We start from the raw sequence: 20934 nt of genomic DNA on the forward strand, positions 1-20934 counted from the left end.
AGCAGTGCAGCTGTTCCTCAGTCATATAACCTGGAAAGTGAGACTGATCCCTCAGCACTTTACAGACCTTGCATGAGAAGCTGCTGCACGCACAGCAATTCTCAAGAAAAGCTTGAGAGCAAACCGTATCAAATAGCATGCAGCGAAACATCATCAGACTAAAAACATGCAGTAATCCATGACCGAAATGAGGACACCACATACAAACTCATGCCATGCACTGAAAATACCTACAACTACTAAATGGCATGTGCACTGCTGAAGTAAAAAAATAAAAAACAACAAACCAAACAATGCAGCGAAGAGCTGCAAAGTATTAAACCACACAGCACAGAAAGGACTCTTGGAAGAAATCAGTTTGATTCACTTTTGGTGGGACATTAGTGCACAATGCACAGCTATAAATAAAATATAAAATATTGACATTTCTCTCCATGAGAAAAACACTTGAAAATAAGTTCCTGTTTCTTTCAATTTGTGATATTTATATGAGAAATTTAAAGTGCTGGCTAGCCTTCACTGCACTGGCAATATTTATTGTATAGTTCTGTTTGGAGCCCTTTTTTCCTTTGAGGTTTCCTGTTTCAGAGTGGAAGAGCTCTTAAAACGTTTTAGTTCCCAAGGGTTGCTAGGGTTATTATTTCTGTTGCCAAACTGAGTTTGAGGGAAAGACATTTTTGTTTGCTTTCATGTCATATACTTGCAATGGATTTTTGCAATTGCAATATGTAACTCCGACCTTCATTTTTTTAAGATTAGGCCCTCAATGGAATTATATTTTAACACTGTATTGTCTCAAGTCTAATTGATATACAGACATATATAAATAATTTGCATGTGGAATTATTCCATAGGATGATACAAAGCAAGATGACTAAGACTCTTGCACTTTTTTTTAAATCTTATTAAATGGTGTTCATCATCCACTTTTAATAAAGAAAAGTATGAGTGAATTGAGATGTACAGGTAGTACTTCATCACCACCTATAATCTGCATCCTTAACAAAAAACATTGCTGAATGTAGCTATTGGTAGGCATTTAGAGACAATTGCATGGAAGAAAACTGGAGAACCATTCAAAAAAAGTTCCTAGATTGCTCTTGAAGTTTTAAGAGTGACAATTGTTTTTCTTCCCAAAGTTTAATTTTTCTTAATGTGTATAGCAGGGATCATATCCCATCTGAAATCAGCACTGTCTGCCTAGCAACAAGTACCCCAAGGACTGATCCCTGGCACAGAGGCCAGCTGGCAAAGGACAGTTCACATCCACATTATTGACCTTTTAAGCTCCACAGCAGGCTGAACACGTCCAAAGTGCCCACCAGAAGTGGTACCTTGCCAACTCTTGAACTGTGCACAGGCCAAAATCTGTGCCAGCAAACTGTTCTAACAACTAACTGTACAGATGACTGAGTCACAGTGCCCCAGAAAATCTGGCACTACCAAGTCTAGTGACATGGATGTAGTGTGACAGGCTTGACATTAAGCCTTTAACATACTTATTTTGGTCTCTCCTTAGTCAATAGCTGATTCATTCAACCTTTCTTAACCTTCCATTTTAGGATGAAACAATATCTAAATGAGTTTTTGTCTCCAGATATTTTAGCTTCAAAAGACTTCTGACTAAAATACAGTGAGATGCACCTGACATCTCACAGCTATTGAAGCAAGAGCAAAGCAGGGACAAGAAAAATATGTAAATTTTTACAATGTTTAGCCTTGGAACATTAAATATGGTGCTAGCAAAGCTGAAGCATGGTCTCTGCAAATAAGAAACACATTTTACATGTTTTCTTGTCAAGTGTTTTTCCTCTCTTGATGATCCAATACAAAACTAGGCTGAAAACACTTCTTATCTTTTAATGCACGTTGCATTTTATACAAGCTTGTAATAGTCATAATCATCATGAAATCAAGGCATTTTTGCACCTTTTTTCTCTCATCTCCAGGATGAAAATGTAGTATGATAATGCCTTGAAAAAATCTTTGTACAACATCCCTGAACAGTAACTCTCACTTCAGGGTGGTCAAGAACAACATAAGCCAAAAACTTGTGCAAAAAAATGGCAGAATTTGATCTGCAAAAGAGCATGAACAGCAAGAATGGGTTAACAGAAGCCACTTTGGAGTTGAGGAGTTTGAAGAATGGATGTGTGAATTTCCAACCCACGACCTTGAATTTACTGTAGATCAGTACATTCAAGATTATGTTGTGGGGTTAATTAACACAGACATATCCTCTGTTAAAGTCTTAGCAGTAGTTTTTGGAGACTTGAAAGATGACATTTGCTCAGTATGTACATAGGCAACATATGTATTTTATCATTTCATTCCTGAGGTAACTTTAGTTTCATTTGGCTCCTTCACATTTTCCATGTGCTTTTTAGTTCAAGCTACAAATTACAATTTTATAATTAATGCTAGTCTCTAAACCATTACAATAGTACACATAAATAATGCCTCCCAGTTTAAAGGGTTTGAACCTGGTGATTATTAACTTGAAACAGGATAACTGAATTTTGCATAACACTATTGTTTAGTATCAGGATGTTGTGAAGTCTTTGCTAAAAACAGTATAAAAATTTTCTTCTACAATACTTTATTTACTTCTCAGTCTTTAAAAATTAATCTATTTGCTGAATATTCCCAATTTGCCCTTTCTGTTAATTCAATTACAGAAAATCAAGTGAATTAAACTACATTACAAATATTGGCAGTTCAGTGCTGTAGCATCTTTGGGTGGAACACAATACTGAGTAAATCTACACTTTTTTTTTGTCTCGTACAACTCTCACAGACTTGTCCGAGAGTCAGCCCTTACTTTGATATCATTTTTCTCCCACTCTAGCAATTGAGATCACTTAAAGGATAGTCACCACTTTTGCTCATACTAGATACAGTTCATGTTCTACTTTAGATTTTCATGTTTCCAATTTACTGGAAATACTATTTTTAAAGATATAAGAATTTCAGGATCATCTGTGATTTTAGATGCTATAATGTCACTTTTTAAAAGGTGAGATTTAACATATATTTTGCAACTGTTGTCTTTTGCAAATTCTACAAGCAACTTACTGGGAATCACTTATTTGTTCACTAGAGACATTATCTACTTGACATATTTGCAGTCTATTCTGTTATTTAAAATTATGAACAAGGAAAAGTTTCTGCCACTTAAAACAGTCACACCCCAAGTCCAGGCAGAGCGAGCCCACGGTCCTTAAAGAGCTACCAGAGATAAACAAGCACTGACTACCTCCCCAATGAAAGAAGGTACAAAACTACATAGAAAAGTGGCAAAAAGTAGGACTGTCTCTGTAAAGAAGGTACAGAAGTTAGATGGGGGAAATTAGTAGAAGTGAAACTGGCAGTCATTAAAGGAACAGAATAAAGGCAGCCACTTAAGAGCATTGAGGAAACAGAAAGCAAGAGCTGGATTAGGCACTGTATACTGGTAAACTAGGGGCAAAGAAATAATTAGTTGGGATTGGAGAAAAATGAAGAGCGGAAAAAATGCTGGAGCAAACAGTAATAAATAAGTATTACTTGAGAAACAAGACAAATCTTAAATAAATGAATAATTCTAATCTTCATGAGTAAGTTATTCAGGTCCAAAAATGCATGTGGTGAACAAAAGAAATCCAAATCATTACTGTGGCTTTCACATTACTGGACTATGACATTTCAAGGAATTCTGGTAAACGATTTTTTTTTATTCAACTTCAGAGAATAAAAACTATCTATAGATTCAACATAAATCACAATGTTCTACCTTTAGCTGGCATGATACAATGACATACAGTTCTTCTTCATTTCAAGATCTTAAGGTGTTTTTATTATTTTAAAACCAAACCAAAACACAACCTCCCTAGATACACACAAACCAACCAACCAAATACACACACACAAACCAACCTTGTTGCATCACTTCTGAAGAGTACATTTGCAGTTTATCAGTAGTTTCATTTGTTAAGATCAAGTGAGGTGAAAGGTACCAATAGAACATTCTTCAAAGAGAAACAGACTAGTAGCTTATCTTAGGTAAACATATGGTCACATGGGAGAACAGACTACTTATATTTGTAAGGACAGCAAGTGGACATGCTATGAAAAAGATTGAAACAAAAAAATCTAGGAAAAACGATGCAAATACCTTTGTCCTTGTGTACCCTCTAGTGGCTGGCAAGGTTGTGCTGGCCTTACAGTACCTGAGCAGGCAATTTCCTCCACGAGGCAGAATCAGAGTGCTTACCTCTGCAATAATTCTCTTAAATAGATGGAGATTCATGAGATCCAGGTGATGAGCAAGCAAAAGTATGGATTATTTGAAGTTTTAAGTTTACAGCAAATTCTGCCTTGTTACCTTAACCCAGTGAATCCAGGTTTTTCACTTAAAGTATGGTAAAATATATTAAGCTATTCACACAGTAAGGATTCAGGGCATGTGTCTGTGTAACTGTGGCACACATGGCATGCTGCACGCAAGCTGCAGCAACATCGGGAAGGTAAGCTGAGTATCAGTTCTCCCCAAGTCCTCTGAGGGTGGAAAAAATCCAATACACAGGTTGCAGAGCCACATAAGAGCCAGTTATGTATGAAATAGCAGTGAACAGTTCAAGACTACTGTAAAAACACCCTTTAAACTGGAACAGACTGTTTTGTCTGTATGTGCTGAAGAACTGGATTACGTCAGGGACCAAAACTCATCCACCATAAGAACATTATGCAAGAAAACAACTAACATTTAATTTAGTTCAGCTTAAACAAACATTAAAGACTGTAATACAGACATTTAAAATAAACCCACAAAATCCCCATCTCTCATACCCAACCCTCCAACAAACAAAAGCAAAGGTCAGTACTTTAGTCAAGGTACCAAGACCTCTCCATGATGACACAAACCCCAAACCACCCCTCTGTCATGACTTAGCAAAAGGATGTAAAGTACATTCTGTTTCGTTGGTGGACCATGCATCTGCTGAAACACGAAAATTACACCAATCAAAATGAGAATATATAGAGTAGGTTTTTAGCACCTCATGTCTATTTGTCTGTGAACTGAAGATGCAATAGCTAGTTGCATCATTTAACTAAAGATGCAAGTCATTAAACAGTATCAGAAGAAACACCTTGACAGCTCCTGAAGCATTCAGGCTTCAATAAATCACTACACAATTTGTGTGGGAGGAAAGTATTTTGAGGCCTATTCTTATCCTGTGCCATGTAAATAAGGTGCTGACACTACCAGCAATATGAAGGCAGAGAGTGAAGTAGTTAGACTGTATACCAATACCTACACATCATGAGAAAAAAAAATCAAAATACTATCTTGAAATGACATGAGATAATGCATATTCAGAACGCACAAAACAGACACACATGTCAGAAGCAAACTGAATCCCAGGCCATATGTACAACAGACATCACTTTTAATAAAAAAGGTACTTTTATCTTCAGTACAGCATACAGACAGAGGCATCCAGCCAGTCCTCCAGACAACTGAAATAGTTTCCCTTCAGATACAGCAATTAAGAAGTCAGCAGCAAGAGAGCTGGCTCTACTCTACAGATTGCAGGTGTTTTTTCTGCACCTCAGATGCACATCAGAAAGAAGCCACATGATCAGACAGCCTAAGCAGCTCTTTGCTTATGCTATTCACCTGCATCATACAGGCACAGGCATAAACACAAAAATCCTTCTTGCCGTGTGTTTACAGGTTGAGTTTGACAGTCCTTTTTCCATTTTTGAAGAGAACATATGAACAACTCTATTGCCTGTTGTTCATCCCCATGCCTGAGTTTTGCAGTAATGCAGTACTAGCTTGCCATCACTTCCAAAACACTGCAAGAAAACACAAAAACATGAGCTGTTACATTTATTCATGGGCTAGCATATACAGGAAGCAAAACCCCTCCCATCAGGTAAAACGTGTCATGGAATATTGTTACTGGTAAGAAAGCTCTCCATCATAACAGTAGGCATGACAACATACTGCATGTGAAAGAATGCATTTCCAGAGGCTGTGTGAAGCCACATCTCTTTAGATTGCATTCATACAGATCTGTGAATATCAACTACACCATATTAAATGCAAACTATTACTGCTAAGGGCAGTAACAGATTTCAAGTGCCTGAAGTATACAGACAAATCCTGCTAAACATATTTGGAAAGGTTATTTAAGATGAAAGTCACCTCATAGAGGGTCCCAACTTCTTGGTCTGGAGATGGAGCAAAAGACTGGTTTACATATATGAACTGCAACAAAACAAAAGAGAAGAGATGGAGATCTCACATACATCTCATAGGGCATACAGAAGAAACATTCTGTATTCTTTTACAACCTTTACAGCACACACAAGAACACTACCAATTAGTATCTTCACTTCAGCATGAAGGGGCAATGTGACTTCCAGGAGTCACCTCTGTCTGGCCAACCAGACCAAGTCAAAGTAAGCATGCTGACTTCCTTTTCCTGCAAGTTGACCCATTAGCCTCCCATACAGAAGCACAAAGTGAACCCATTGGCTTAGTTCTTACTCCTATTTCAAGCATCCAAACCATTCACACAATTCCAGATTTGCTCAATTAGAATTATTTTATTCTTTTTTCAGGTCATCCTTCTCACTTCCTACTCCAAATGCATTTACACATATAGTAGTGACTCCACAGTGTCAGAAAGGTCCTCTGCAGTGCGAGGTAGCAACGGGTAGTGAGGCCTCATGTGCTATTCCCAAATAACCCAAATTCCTATGGCTTTGCTCCTGAAAACACACAGGAAGGCTATGTACTCCTTTTTTTTTTCCCCCTGAGAAATGAGATCACAGTTACTGAATCAAACTGTTGAGAATATCCATGAACAGTTAATTCCTGAACTATCACTTTTTTCTGAGATACTAAGCCCTGGGAAAGGGAAACCCAGCAAGACTTCCAGGTGAAAGAGAAGGCTAGTGAAATCCTTTATGGCTATATACTTAAATAAGACTCTGCAGACTAAGAACAGAATGATTTCATTTACACTTTAGTTGGCTACTTTAATGAATCTAGCTTTAAACTCATATCTTAAATTAAAACTTTGAAGTTTATAACTGTTAAGAGTAAAACAACAAAAGTTGTGCAATTGTATTTCCAGCTCTTCCAACATTATCACAAGGTCACTTGGGCTTGTGAAGGGTTCCACGGGAGGCAACCCGTAAATAATACTGGCAACCTGCTGCCCAATTGTGAGCATTTCCCAGCTACCCATTTGAAAAGACAAATCGTCCTATGACAGTAACTAAACTGTTTGAGATATAAGTTCTGAAGGAAACATACATTCATATTCAGAAGGTCAATCCCAAACACTTTGGACTTTTTCTCAAACACCACATCCGTGTACCCAACTTCCACAGGTGAAGTGTGCACAGAAATGTTTCCCTAGGACGCAGCACTGCCCAGCAGCCACACAACTCTGCCCAGCAGAAGCTGAGCACACCCAAGCTGCACTGCCACAGCTCCCCTCAGTGCTACACTTGGGATAGTTCTCCTGGTGTGCCTCCTAAAAGCTTCCTGCTGGAAGCTGCAGCCTGGAATTCCAACAGTGTCCCTGCAAGGTATGACAGCTCCCGCCCGGTGCCCGCCCGTACCAGTTGCTCGGAGGCCATCAGCTTGAGGAACTTCTTGATGAAGTCCACGAGGCCCTGGATGGTGCGGGTCCGCTCCACCGCCCACTTCTTGGTCTTCATGATGGGGGTGTCGCCCACTGCCTTCAGCAGCACGTCAACTGCGGGGAAGGGCGTCAGACCAGGGCCCGCCCCCAACACCGCCCATTGGCCCGCTCCGCCCGCCCCCGTCGCCTATTGGCTAGCGCGCACCGCCCGTCACCGCGCGGCCGCCCCGCGGCAGTCACCCGCCCATTACTTTCTTCTTCGCGTCGCCCGCGGCTCCTCGGTGCCCGGCGACCCGGCCGCGGGCGGCCCCGGCTCGGCGGCCCCCGCCGCCGCTCCGCCCTCCCGGCCTCCTCCCCGCCGTCACTGCGGCCGCCGCTCTGCGGCGCGGTGGGCTGCGGCTGCTGCCCTCCGCTTCCGCCATGATGGGGCCGCAGCTCCTCCGCGGGCGGCGGGAGTGACGACACGCCACCGCCTTTCCCGTCACGTGGGCACGCCGCGCGTCACGTGCGCGCGAGCCGTCCCGCCGGCAGCGCGCGCCCGCTTCGGCACGTGGTTGCGCGCGACCCCCCACGGAGACGTGGGAAGAGGAAGGGAAGGAAAAAAAGAAGGAAGGAGAGGAGGAAGAGGAATAGGAAGGGAGGGGGACACAGCACTGCGCAGCAGGCCCGGCCCCCGCCCCACCATGATCAAAGCCATCCTCATCTTCAACAACCACGGCAAGCCGCGGCTCTCCAAGTTCTACCAGCGCTATGTACGGGCAGGGCCGGGCCGGGCCGGGCGGCGGGCAGGATCGCACACCGGGACACCTGGGCCGGCCCGGCCCTGCCGGCTGCGCTGGGCCCGGGGCACGCCAGGGGGAAGTGGACGTGCTGAGACCGGCTGAACGAGGCTTCGAGGAAAGCTGTTCCCCTAGCCTGTGGTGTTCCCATGGGAATTGCCCTTCAGTAGCTCTAAAGGTGAAGGGAGGGAGTTTAGTCCGGCAGCAGACCTGGCTCTGAGCTGCCGTTCTGAACGCGGCTGTGTTTTCAGCCTGATGTGCTGTAGGACTGTGCTGTTGCAGAGGGCTCAGAACCTCTGAGATGAGTTTATTGGGACTCCCGGGTTCAGGAGGCAGAACCTTTTCCTTTGGAAACTCTCAGTGTGCTGTAATAATACAGTTGACATGAAAATGTGATAAAATAGAAAATAATATTCTTTTGCGTGGGAGAAACTAAGTAGCAGAGCAGCTCTGAAAATGCAGCACAAAGCACTTGATCTGAATAAAAAGAAAGTGCAGCCTCAGGGAACTGAGAAACAATGTGGAAACTGTTGATTTAGTTCAAGGAAAAGAGATTTAGTTCAAGGATAAGAGATTTTAAGGTAGTGTTTTGAGCATTCTGTATTTCCCCGCAAATAGGCTAAAATCTGCGTGGTCTGACCTTGATCATTGAAACGCAAGAGAACAACTGGTGCTTCTGAGAGTTATATAAGCAAATTATTATTTTTCAATAGTGCAATTACTTACTTGGATTTGTGGCCACTTTCTTGCAATTCTGGCTATTGCAGAAGTCACAGTTTTTTGGAACAGATGGATCTTCTGCACCTCAGAGCAGAAATGATGACTGTCACACTTCGGTTTACACAAGCTTTGAATTGAAGGAGAGGAACTGATACAGGTCATTCCTGTTAATGACTGAATTTGATCCCTTCTTCTTAGCCAATACTGGGAAATTTTAATAGAGCTTTGTGAACTTATTTTCTTTTTTCTGAGTTGCCAAGTAGATGTCTTTAGTTTTCCATTTCTAATTTAAAAATTAGAATGGAATATTCTCACCTGCACATAAAGATAAGCATTCTCTTGTGTCCCTGCTCTGTTCTTGATAACTTAAATTGCAGAGCTACAGTAACTTAATAAGTTTCTTTTTTTTCCCCTTTTCTTTCTTCTTCCTCCCCTCCCCCAATGTGCAGCTAACAATTAAATTCACAGATGAAAGACTTTGGAAAGGTAAACTTGTATTAATATGTAAATTATTTCCATTCTCATTTTCATTCGAATGCAATTGCCTCTTTCTGTCTTGTTACTGTTGTGTACTCAGGAGTCCAGGAAGGGAGGAGAAGCAGGGGAAGAGAGAAATAAATGGCCAGAGGATACTAGATTTTTCTTGTAAAACCATTCTGCTCTATTACTTTCATAAATAGGCTTTGAACAAATTCTCATTGCTTAGAGTAGGGTAACGTGTCTGTATAAACAGAATGCTTTGAAATTTTGAAAATGTGAATAGCAAATGAAATTAAGAAATTATGGGATTAAATTATTTCCCTAAAGCTTTGTGGTGCACAGAAACAGGTACAATTGTCTTGTTTATGTTTTTGTGTGTGATTTCAATAAGACAGATTTATTTATGACTCTTTTAAACTTGTGCATTCTTTAGTGTTAATTGAACCAGTATTGGAGACAAATCTCAACTTTTTTACAAGTGGAAGTATCTCCTGCTTTCTAGACAGATTTATTTGGTGAGATCTGTGAAAGAAGTATTTGTTTGCTTCATGATACCAAAACTTATAAAACATGTCTAACTCTTTTACCTGATATATATGAGAATGGAAACTGCATGATATTAAGTTAATAATATTTTGCAGTTAGGTAGCAAAATAATAATTTATGGCAGTTAAGTAGGAAGATACATGTACCGTCATTTTATCTTTCAAAATATAGACATGTGGCTGTAATTTCAAAGTTAAAAATAACTTTCTGAAGAGTCAGAACAACTCAGACTCAGAAGTGATGTTTCTGATTTGTTGACAGTTAAGTTCATGGCTTAGGAGAACCTATTTTTCATGATGCCCTTGTATTTTAAGCTACTTCGGAAAGAGTTATGTATTGTGGAATTTTTCACTTCCCCATGCCCTTCAGGCTTTGGAAACTTTGTTTTCCTCTCTGTTTATGGGTGAAAGTAGTTTCAAAGCATGTCTGTAGCTGCTTAGACTGAGATACAAAACATTCAGAATACTTGAGAAGGCTTCCATTTTACTTGAAGAAACTACTTTTTGATGAATTTTTTAAGGAAGTTTCTTAAAAACAATCACTTTTCCACAGTTGTTTCTCAGTAATACATTCTTCTGCAAGTTGTAACTATGGCTTTCGGTGTTGAAATGACAAAAGCAATATGCAACTTGTTAACTGGCAGATTTGAACCTTCAGGGGTAGATAGTTTGAAGCTGCTGATACACTTTGTGTTCTGTTTATTAGCCGCGTGTGCTGTGCCTTGTCAATCCTTTTTAGCAAAGTATGTTTTTTTTTCTTAGAGTGAAGATACACAGCAACAAATTATCAGAGAAACTTTCCATTTAGTATCGAAACGTGATGAAAATGTCTGTAATTTTCTAGAAGGAGGACTGTAAGTATCAAGTTTGAAATAAATACCCAATACTTACTGGCTTTCAAGTATTATTGCTGCTGATTGTAATATAGCTTTTTACAGCTGTAATGTAAATGCCATGTCACATTTTTTAATACACAAAGACTGATGCACCAGCTGTACATCTTCTTTAGTAGCTGAAGCATAGAGATATGTATCCAAATGTGTTAGGCAATAAAAATACTCTTTTTCTAGTGCTGTATCTAGTGCCGTGATTGTTTCAGACACAAAGATGGGGAAGGAACAAATAGATGATGTTTCCCTATAATCAAGCTAGAGATTTCTGGTCTCATTTTAAGAGGCATTGGCCTTTGCCATACCCACTGAGAAAATGAAAATATTTTGGCTTGAACTCCTAAAATTTGAGTGGACAGCCTCTGATAGTAGGGTTCCTTAGCCTTTTTATCAGTGTTTGGGCTTGCTATATAAACCAGGAAGAAAAAAAATAGGTTTTCTGTGTGTTAACTAGTACAATTTCAACCAAGACTTTTAATTAATACAGGAAAAGCAAGCTAGGAGGAAAGCCAGATTTATGTGTTCTGTCTCTAGAAGACAGACAGTAAGTATTCCTTCTTGAATCATCTAGGTGGTTTTTTGAAAGTGGTCTTGCTTTAGTCGAAGTGAAGAAATTCTGAAATGAAGATGTGTTTTATTTTGAGTTATTTATTAATCACCAAGAGTAAATAGTTAAAAAGCCACCTTCTAGGAAAAGGGGTCACAATTGGTGGAGAAAGCTTATGATCTCCAGTGTGTGACAGACATTATCATAGTCTGTTAAATATTCTGGTTATGGAAATTTATGGTTACTAAAAGTTAGTCAGCTGATGCCTAGATTTTCTGTGTGTGGAGTCAGTTGGATGCTTAGCTGTAGCATGTCAGCTATGATGTCTTTTTTCTTGATCAAGATGATTCTAGTTTTTTTTTATCACTATATTTTAAATTGAAATTGTTCTTTCCTAACTATTCAGTCATTGATATGGTGACTCTATCATTAGGTTCTTGGAGATGATTTCAAGTTGGAAACATGCTGGCTTGAATTCTGTGAGTGAAAGAAGCCATTTGGAGCTTTTTAAAAAAATCATAGCTGCTCAACAAAAATAAACTAAGACAGAACACAGATCTGGCTTTCCTCCTACTGCTCAATTCTAGGGTTACAATTTCAGTATATTTTTTCAGTTTTTTTTTTTTCTTCTATGGGGACAGGGATCACTTTATAGTTTGCAGTTTACCCAGAGGCTGCAACAGTTTGTATGTAGAACTGTGTGTACTGAAGTATATGAAAGAATTGGGTAAATAAGTCATAAAAGAGGAAACTTTAATTACCATTTCTTTCCACTTCTCTATTTATTTGTAATATTTTAGTCTGATAAGTAAACATAGTTTCTGCTCTTCAGGAATGAAGGGTTTCCCTTCACTTCATTGCCCCCACTCCCACTCCCTGCCAAGCATTAATATGCTTAAGCAAAATGATCTGTAAGATTTATTGCTCTTTTTATTTTATTTTTATTTATTTATTTATTTGTATTCTTTCCCTATGATAGAGACAGAAAGTAAAGGGATGAGTTATGGTACCAGTGATTCATTTCTGGTACAGAATTAAGGAGTAATTATGATGCTCATGGCCATGTAGGTTCAACCTAAAAAAATGTTTTCATTTCTATATGACCAGGCCTCATACAGCTCAAAACAAATGTCAGTGAACTGATGTAGATCTCCTGTTTAAGTGCCTTTTTTGGAAAGGCTGTAGCAGAGGAGTGGAAGAACATACCTCTTAAGACCTCTTCTTGTTCAGTGACTTGACAGTTAGTGAGTCCATAAAAACATAATTGTTTCTGTGGCTGTAACATTGCATCATAAAATATTGGTTGTAGTACAGTCTTATTTCTTACGAAACATTTTATAGCACAAGTGTTACATGTTCTTGGTTATTAAGTCAATCATAAACCCAGTTTAAGGCTTTTTCTGTAATCCAAATGCCAATCTCCATTATAGTCTTCTTTTTCTGTTGATGCTCCTCTGAGAAGGGTAGGGAAGGATTCATAGGCATACAGTCTGTTAATCTGTAAAGCAGATTAATCATTGGACAGTGCCTGCTAGTGTGGAATGGAAGTCCATTTAATACTTGTTTATGATCTGCATGAATTGATTTTAATAAAAAGGTTCTTATATTTATGTTATCCATATGGGTAACAATAACTGTGTTTGTGTGGTAAATGTAACTGTTGTTTGGAATTATATCACAAAATAAAAGTAGTTGTGATGTAGTTGGACTTGGGAATGGTCCAGGCTTTAACAATAGGACTTCTGTTAACTGAAATAACTGTGAGGATTTGCCCAGCTTATCCTGAGATGCTAACTCAGCTTTCCTTTTTTCTTTCCTGTTTAGATTAATAGGTGGATCTGATAACAAACTAATTTATCGACACTATGCCACCTTGTACTTTGTCTTCTGTGTGGATTCTTCAGAAAGTGAGCTGGGTATTTTAGACCTCATACAAGTAAGGTTTTTTGCTGCTTTGTGGTTTTGGTTTTTTTTTTCTTAGTAGGTGGAATTCAGCTTTGAAGTACCTTAGAACTTAAATATTTAGCCATGCCTTTTTTTGTAATATTTGGAAGTGAAGGTCACTTTCACACTTAAACCATACCTGAAGTGCTGAGTATTACTTTTAGATTATTTGCAGATTTCCGGGCGTTGAAAAAGGTGTTTTCCAGGCTGATGAGAAAGTAAGAAAACTTTGGAACCTGCTGAACACAATCAGGAGCTATTTATTACCTTAGCTTTTCAAGGCCTTGTTTTGGCTACAGGTAAAAATGGTGCAGATCAAACATTTGCTAGACAAGTGTAGACTATGAGAACCTTGATACATAAAGCCCCATATGTTTATGTGTTTATATATACACAGTCAGAGACACACACACGCACAGACAGATAAATAGGTAGATAAATATTCAGTACAAATGTATAATGGATAAACACATCCAAAACGTCTTTGGATGAAACTTTCCTTGTGGCTTATGAGGTTTTTGCGGATACACCTTGGAAAGAGAGTGCAAATGATCCCCTAGGTGTGTGTTCTGCACTGGGGGCTTGAAGTGGGTAGTGGGGGTTGGTCAGGAAAAGAGGGCTTATACAGGTTCTTTCTGTATCTCACTAAGAAAGGCTCAATGATACAGATGGCTTAATAACTGCTTAATAGAACAGAATAAGATGAATGTAGATAGTAAATCTTACACCCCTTCAGATGCTGGGGATTCTGTGCTCAGGTAGCACACAGCGGAGCCCAGGTGGATTTTCCAATGGTGTGCTTTGCCGAGCAGATCCTGTGCATGGAGAGAAGCTCTTCCTTTTTTGGGCCTTTGAGCAATTATATAATTTTCTCCCAGGAAAATAACTCTTCCTAAAGGATTTTCTCAGGAGAACTTATTGCTGCACTTTGAGGTACAGGCAAGGCCACTGAAGTGTCACGATCACTGGTACCAAGTGGGAGCTGCCTGCAGGCTCCTCTGTCACAGTGAACTGGCTGAGTTTATTCCTTAGCCAAGGAATTTGTGTAGCACAGGACAGACCTGTGCCTATTTATGTTGTGTTATGTGTGTCACTAACTCCTAAATATGCAACAGTTTCTTGGTCAGGATCAATACATGCCACTCTTTGATCCGCTACAGTTTATCATTCTGAAGGACATTATATATTATAGATTACATTAATAAAATACAGGCCCAGTAGAGCAGACATGGCTGTTCAACATCACTAACTCCTCAAATACAATGTCTTCTGCAAAGCTCTCATATATGATTTAAACTGCTAAATATGTCTGTATCAGTAAGAAAAATTGTGTCTGGTAATACGAACACTCTCAGGTCAAGAGAGCTCTGACTAAACCAGCAATTTTTCAGCTTAAAACTTGCGTGTAAACAATTTCAGTGATCATCGTTAGTGTACTCAGATGTGGCAAAAAATAGTTTCACAGCATGAAGTGATGTATGTCATTACATAAATGGGTCTCAGTTATATGTGTGTATGGTTCACTTACTGTTAAACCTTTCAAAAGCTTGCACATCAAGAGAATAGATTTATTACATTAGTAAAATCTGTGATATTCTGGGACATGGGCATGTATCTATTGATAATTTTACTGTTAGCCTCAAAGGCTAACACAGTTTCCTCTGCAGACCTTTTTTGGAGCTGAATAGCTTCTCACAGTCACCTATTAGTGTTCAGAACAGCTTTCCAGTGTTGTTCTTTTGGACAATAGATCCAGAAGGGTGCCTGTGTGGGTAGGGGGGAAGGAAACTTTTTCTGGATTCTTATACCGTCTTTGGTCATTCTGCAATGTCTGAACAGTGCAAAATTACCAAGTAAGGTACTCAGTGGCGGTACCTGTTCCCAGCAGTTTGTCGTACAGAGTTGAACAATGTGTCTTCTTTCTTGGAAGAGGCATGTTCATATATACACAGAGTAACCTAAATTGTACTTTTAGGTGTTGAAACATATTGCTTGCACTTACTGCTACCTATAGTTGCATGGCCCTCAAACCGTCTGAATAAGGGAGAATTTAAACTTTTCTCTAAACTGTATTACTTATTGTGCCAAAAATATTTTGATAGATTTTAATCTTGTAGTCTTTGTATTTCACATTTTTTCCATAAATGCCCCAGTGTTTAATTACATGCCAGTATAATTGCCTACAGGATGAAATAAGAAAAATGCTGTTTCTATTTGTATAAATACTTTATTTTTCTAACCTGCATGATTTTGTTTATAAATCATACAGTCTCACCACAGTACCTGTAGCTGTTCAGTGTTCCTAAATCATGGTAATTCAACCATTCGATTTTAGGGTAAAGTATACAGAGATTAGTTAAACGTTTTCAATTTTCAGTCTGGCTCACAAGAAGTATCTGTTTAATCCTCTTAGCAATAGCAATCAGAATTAAATGTATCTTACACTGGAAAAGTGCCCTCAGAAAGTTTATTATTCCATCTCAACCCCATGTACAATGCAGACTGGCAGTATATACACATCCACATCCACTCAAGCAAATAAGCTTTGTTTGTTTTTTGTTGGGACATCTTTGTTTATTTTAGTTCAGAGACAACACAGGTAACACATCTGGACTTTTTTATGAATCATACATATAATGAATTGTTTAAATAAGTAGATATGGAGAGGACCAGTTTGTGATGGAAAATAAACTGGTGATATGAACCTAGAAATCAGTATAGCACTTAAGAGTTTTCTGTCTTGTAAACAGAATAAATCCATAGTAGATTAGGCTGCATATGACAGTCTGCAGCTCTTTTCATCATGAAGTTGTAATTTTCATATAATTTCAATATTCAATAAAGTTGTAATACTTAAGATACTTCTGTGAAGGCCAGTTGTATCACCATTAGGTCAGAGCTGTTTCACGGTTAAGTCATCTTGACTTGGGCTTAATGAATATGCTGTATGCCTTACAAATCATAGACTGCCTCAGATTTGATACTGTGTTCAACTTGTATATCTGTGTTTGAACACATAAGGCAAATTCATGTTGTTATTTTTTGTCCATTTACTTTGTTTTTTTTTAATATAAACAGAATTTTCTTTTTATTGTTTTTTGCTTTGTTGGTTTGGGAGATAGGTCAACATCTCTGCTATGCTTGTTTTGCAGTCTTTTGGAGTCAGTGTAAATTATGTCATGAGTTGTAGCTATTTCAGACTCTTTTGTGTTAGCCTGTGAAGTATAAGGTTTTAGTGCATGGAAATAAAATACATAAGAAAATATAACTAGCTGTAGACTGCCATGAGGAAAAACTGAGGGACATTTACTATTACATTTTTACATTACATTTACCTAACTATCTTATGGACCCAAAAACTTATGTCAGCTCTAAGAATTTCTGAGTGTCTTGGCCTGTTGCTGTACTTTGAAGACATGAGGCTATGAAGACAAACAGCAGTGTCTGTGAGATCAGTCTTCCGTGAAAATTTCTGTAGAGTCTTGCACAATAATGTTGTTCAGTAAGATGCATGAAGTGTAATTCATGTAAGATGTCTTAAAGACAAAGCATCCTGCCCAGATATGCTGCTTTTTGTGCTAGTTAAATTAAAAAAAGGAGAGGCATATGACTGGGATGAGAACTCATCATGGGCAGATTGGATTAATTCTGTCCTCAAATTTGCCATTGCTGTTTAGCTAAGGAAGAAGGAGGGGATAATCTTGATATGATTCACCCCTGTTGTTTTCAGTTCATCCTTTGTACTTGCTTTTGATATTTGATATTTCCTATTCCCAGATACATTTAATTGATTGGATTTTCTGATTTTTCTGCTAGCTTTATCTTCCCAATATTAATGTATTTTTTCTTCCTTTGTTGTGTTACTTATAAAAACAAGCCCTTTATTGTAAAGGTGGTGTTTTATGTTTTGACATATTGCCAAATAGAGAGCGCTCCTGGCTTGTATATATCCAATAACGATTCGGTGTTTTGTTGGTGTAGGGTTTTTCTTTTTTTTTTTTTCCCTTCCCTTTTTTTTCTGTTTACTTACATGGAGATGCATGAGTTTTTCTTTGAACTGTAAAAGATTATAGTTTCAAAAATGAAGCACAAGGGGGAGCTAGTAGTTCATTGTCTGTGCATCCTTATTTTCCTATTTGACTCATTTATTTATGTTACCCTTCCAATAACATTACAAGGTGCATCTGAACTGATGTGTGTGGAAGGTACGTGTGTCCCAGAATATGTTTTCTCTTTTGATTATTGATCTACAAGTCTGCAGCATCTGAAGTGATTACTAAAGTACTGAAATTCTATCACTGCTTGCCATAGCATGCGATTCATTTGACTCAACTAAAATTATGATGAAAGTGGCTCTAATTTTATTTACCATCTTGATAACTGAAGGCATCTTAAAATAGGCCAAGGATGTTAGTGTAAAAAAATCTGTTTTACCTTACAGACTAACACTTTAAAAGACCAGTTATTCATAACAGATGTAAATGTTATCACTGCTGGCATTACTCTGAACTCTCTGTTTTGAATGGAAGATTGAGAGAGTTTCCAAAGTTTCCATGGGAAATCCCTAGCCAGTGAAAAATCTTTCTGAAGAATACTCAGTGCCAGCTGATTTCCTCGCTTAGATTAAAAAGTGTTGTGCATTGCTGGTCATGCGTTGCAAGCAGAGATCTGAGAGTTCGTTCAGTATGAGATGGTGTTGCTATGTAATAGGTAAAGGTTTAAAAGTAGCCATTGTAACTATGAATCAAGTGTTGTTATAGAAGCCCTAGTTACTGGAAGAAGGTCACAAAAATAAAACTTTTGTGATGTTGGATGCGTGAGCATGCATGCTGCTACTAAATACAGGTATCTGTGGGGAGCTTTTTTTAGGAGTTCTGAGTTGTTTTTGTTTTTAATATGTTCCTTTGTTTTCCAAGGAGCTAGACAGATGTTGAAGTCAGAGTATGTGAATTCATGGGGATATATATGAGGAATATTTTCTTTCAAAAATAGTGTCAAGCTGGTAGCTCTTGTAACTAAAACCACTGGAGGAAGCATTTAATTTACACTCTGTTTCCATACTTCTTCTTGCAGCTAATATCAAACAGCACTGTCCTTGTAATTGCAGTCTCCTAAGGTACAAGGAAAGTAAGAGAACATCTTTGCTCATTTGTCTTGCTGCACATGGTTGTCAAATATGTAGTTGTTCTGCTTAACATATAAGTTTTTCTCTTTCCTCACATCCCTTCGTTATTGAAGATTGTTATTACCACAACAAATTAACAAATTCTTTAAGAAAAAAATCCACTTTGCTTAGCTTCAGTATAATTTAACAGAAGTGTACTCATTTACTTAGTTAACTTGTCAGCAAACCTTATTGTCTTGAGTCTGCTTCTGAATATGCTCCATGTTCCTAGTTTTAAATTACAGATTTTTATTTTGATATTAAATAATAGTCCTTTTTCTAAATGCGTGTACTTTGACTTTAAAATGGACATTGATAATAGCAGTAATATTAACAGCAGGGTGTGATCCTCTTCTCTTTTACAGTATAAGCAGGATCTGAGAGTCAGGGATTCAGATGTAAAAGTAATCTTTATGGATATGCCAGGTAGACAACTGGGAATGGCTTATGTCAAGTAAACCCGTTTCACTGGGTCTGTAGACATAAATACATGTCTGTAGAAACAGGCCTTTATCCACAAAGAATGGTGTTGAATGGAGTTACGTCCTACTGGCATCTAGTCACAGGTAGTGTTCCCCAGGGCTCAGTGATCTGGACGAGGGGATCGAGTGCTCACTCAGCCAGTTTGCACGTGACCCTGAGTTGGTTGGGAATGTTGATCTGCTGGAGGGTAGGAAGGCTCTGCAGAGGGGTCTGGACTGGCTGGATTGATGGGCCAAGATCAAGTGCTGGATCCTGCCTTTGGACCACAGCATTCCCCTGCAGCACCACAGACTGGGGGAAGAGTGGCTAGAAAGCTGCCTGGCAGAAAAGGACCAGGGAGTGCTGGCCAACAGCAGCTGACCATGAATCAGCAGTGTGCCCAGGTAACCAAGAAGGCCAAAGGCTGGCTTGGGTCAGCAATAGTGTGGCCAGAGATCGTCCCCCTGTACTTGGCACTGGTGAGCCCACACCTTGGAATCTTGTGTTCAGCTTTGGCCTCTCACTACAAGGTGAGCATTGAAGTGCTGGAGCAAGTCCACAGAAAGGCAATGGAGATGACAAAGGGTCTGGACTTCAAGTCTTATGAGGAGTTGCTGAGGGAGCTGGGTGTGTTTAGCATGGAAAAAAAGAGGATTGGGGAGATCTTATTACTCTAGAACTACATGAAACATGAAACAGAGAGGTCTGTTTCTTCTCCCAAGGAAGAAGTGATAGGACAAGAGGAAACAGCCTCAAATAGTGCCAGGGGAGGTTTAGGTTGGCTATTAGGAAAAATTTCTTCCCTGAAGGGGTGGTCAGGCATGGAAATGGGCTGCTCAGGGAAGTGATGGAGTCACCATTACCGGAAGTGTTCAGAAAACATTTAGAGGTGGTGCTTAGGGACATGGTTTAGAACTGTATTTGGCAGTGCTGGATTAACTGTTTGACTAATTTATCTTAGAGATTGTTTCCAACCTAAATGAATTTGTGATCTGTGTCAGAACATGGCTTCTCATTCCTATTTCTCTGGGCCTAGGCAGTTTGAAATCTGGTTCATCTCAAATACTAAGATGGGATTAATAAATTATGTTGAATAACGAATCAAAATTAGGTGTTTATCCTCCATACTGCTGCTTTAGGGTTTGGGTTTAGAATTGAAAAAAAACTTGCATACAGTGACAGCTTAATGAATAATATTAAATGCTTATTTTGAGAAAATGGTTCTGAAACATATAAAACTGAGGTTAAAATCTCCAACAAGCTGCAACTTATCTATTTGTCATTAATAAATGGTCAGTAAATTCTTTCAGGAATTCTTTTTAACTTTGAAGGCCCTAAGCCCTCAAACTCAAACTTAAAAAGGGTTAACACATCTATGTCTGTAGGAGTTATCCCATGCATAAAGGGAACTGTGCTTATACCTGTCTAAGACTGGAGTCTTTGTCAGCACTCACCACAAGCACACGGTGATTGGCATTCCAGAGCTTAAGAAATGCATATACAATCATCATTTCATTATCTGGCCTAATTGGATACTGTGGTGCTCTTGGTGTCAAAACAGGCAAACGTGAGTACCAGAGAACCTGTTAGTGTACAGCAAGGTAGTGTACAGTCCATATCTGGCAGGGAACATCAGTGGCTGGAGTTCAGCAGCTGCTCTGATTTTTCTGCTTTGTCCTCTTATATTATAGATTCAGGGAGGGGTTATAAACTGCTAGACTTTTTGAAATTTGTGCCTGACAGGATCAGCAGGTGTG

The 20934-nt window shown here is 39.0% G+C and overlaps 2 protein-coding genes across 5 annotated transcripts in view; one reads left to right on the forward strand and one right to left on the reverse strand.

The window, feature by feature from the left end:
• Positions 1-5406: 5406 nt before the first annotated feature.
• On the reverse strand, positions 5407-8135 carry ATG12 (autophagy related 12; the record flags this gene model as incomplete). Its single annotated transcript, XM_018085844.2, has 4 exons — positions 5407-5841; positions 6194-6256; positions 7624-7760; positions 7898-8135. Coding segments are annotated over 4 exons (498 nt in total), but the record flags the coding sequence as incomplete, so codon positions are not given.
• A 48-nt stretch (positions 8136-8183) lies between these two features.
• The window catches only part of AP3S1 (adaptor related protein complex 3 subunit sigma 1), a 31976-nt gene continuing 19225 nt past the window's right edge, over positions 8184-20934 (forward strand). For 2 of the 4 annotated variants that reach the window (XM_018086035.3, XM_018086037.3), the window contains exons 1-3: positions 8184-8398; positions 10933-11024; positions 13432-13543. In XM_018086035.3, coding sequence (XP_017941524.1) covers positions 8330-8398; positions 10933-11024; positions 13432-13543 — 273 coding nt within the window. In that variant the 5' untranslated portion in view covers positions 8184-8329. Of the gene's footprint in view, positions 8399-9180; positions 9303-9594; positions 9632-10932; positions 11025-13431; positions 13544-20934 lie in introns of those variants that run through there. The other 2 variants (XM_018086036.2, XM_018086038.3) reach the window with 2 other exon arrangements.

Source organism: Manacus vitellinus, unplaced genomic scaffold, assembly GCF_001715985.3.
Source record: "Manacus vitellinus isolate BGI_N305 unplaced genomic scaffold, ASM171598v3 scaffold_9_pilon, whole genome shotgun sequence".
NCBI classification, from domain to species: Eukaryota; Metazoa; Chordata; class Aves; order Passeriformes; family Pipridae; genus Manacus; species Manacus vitellinus.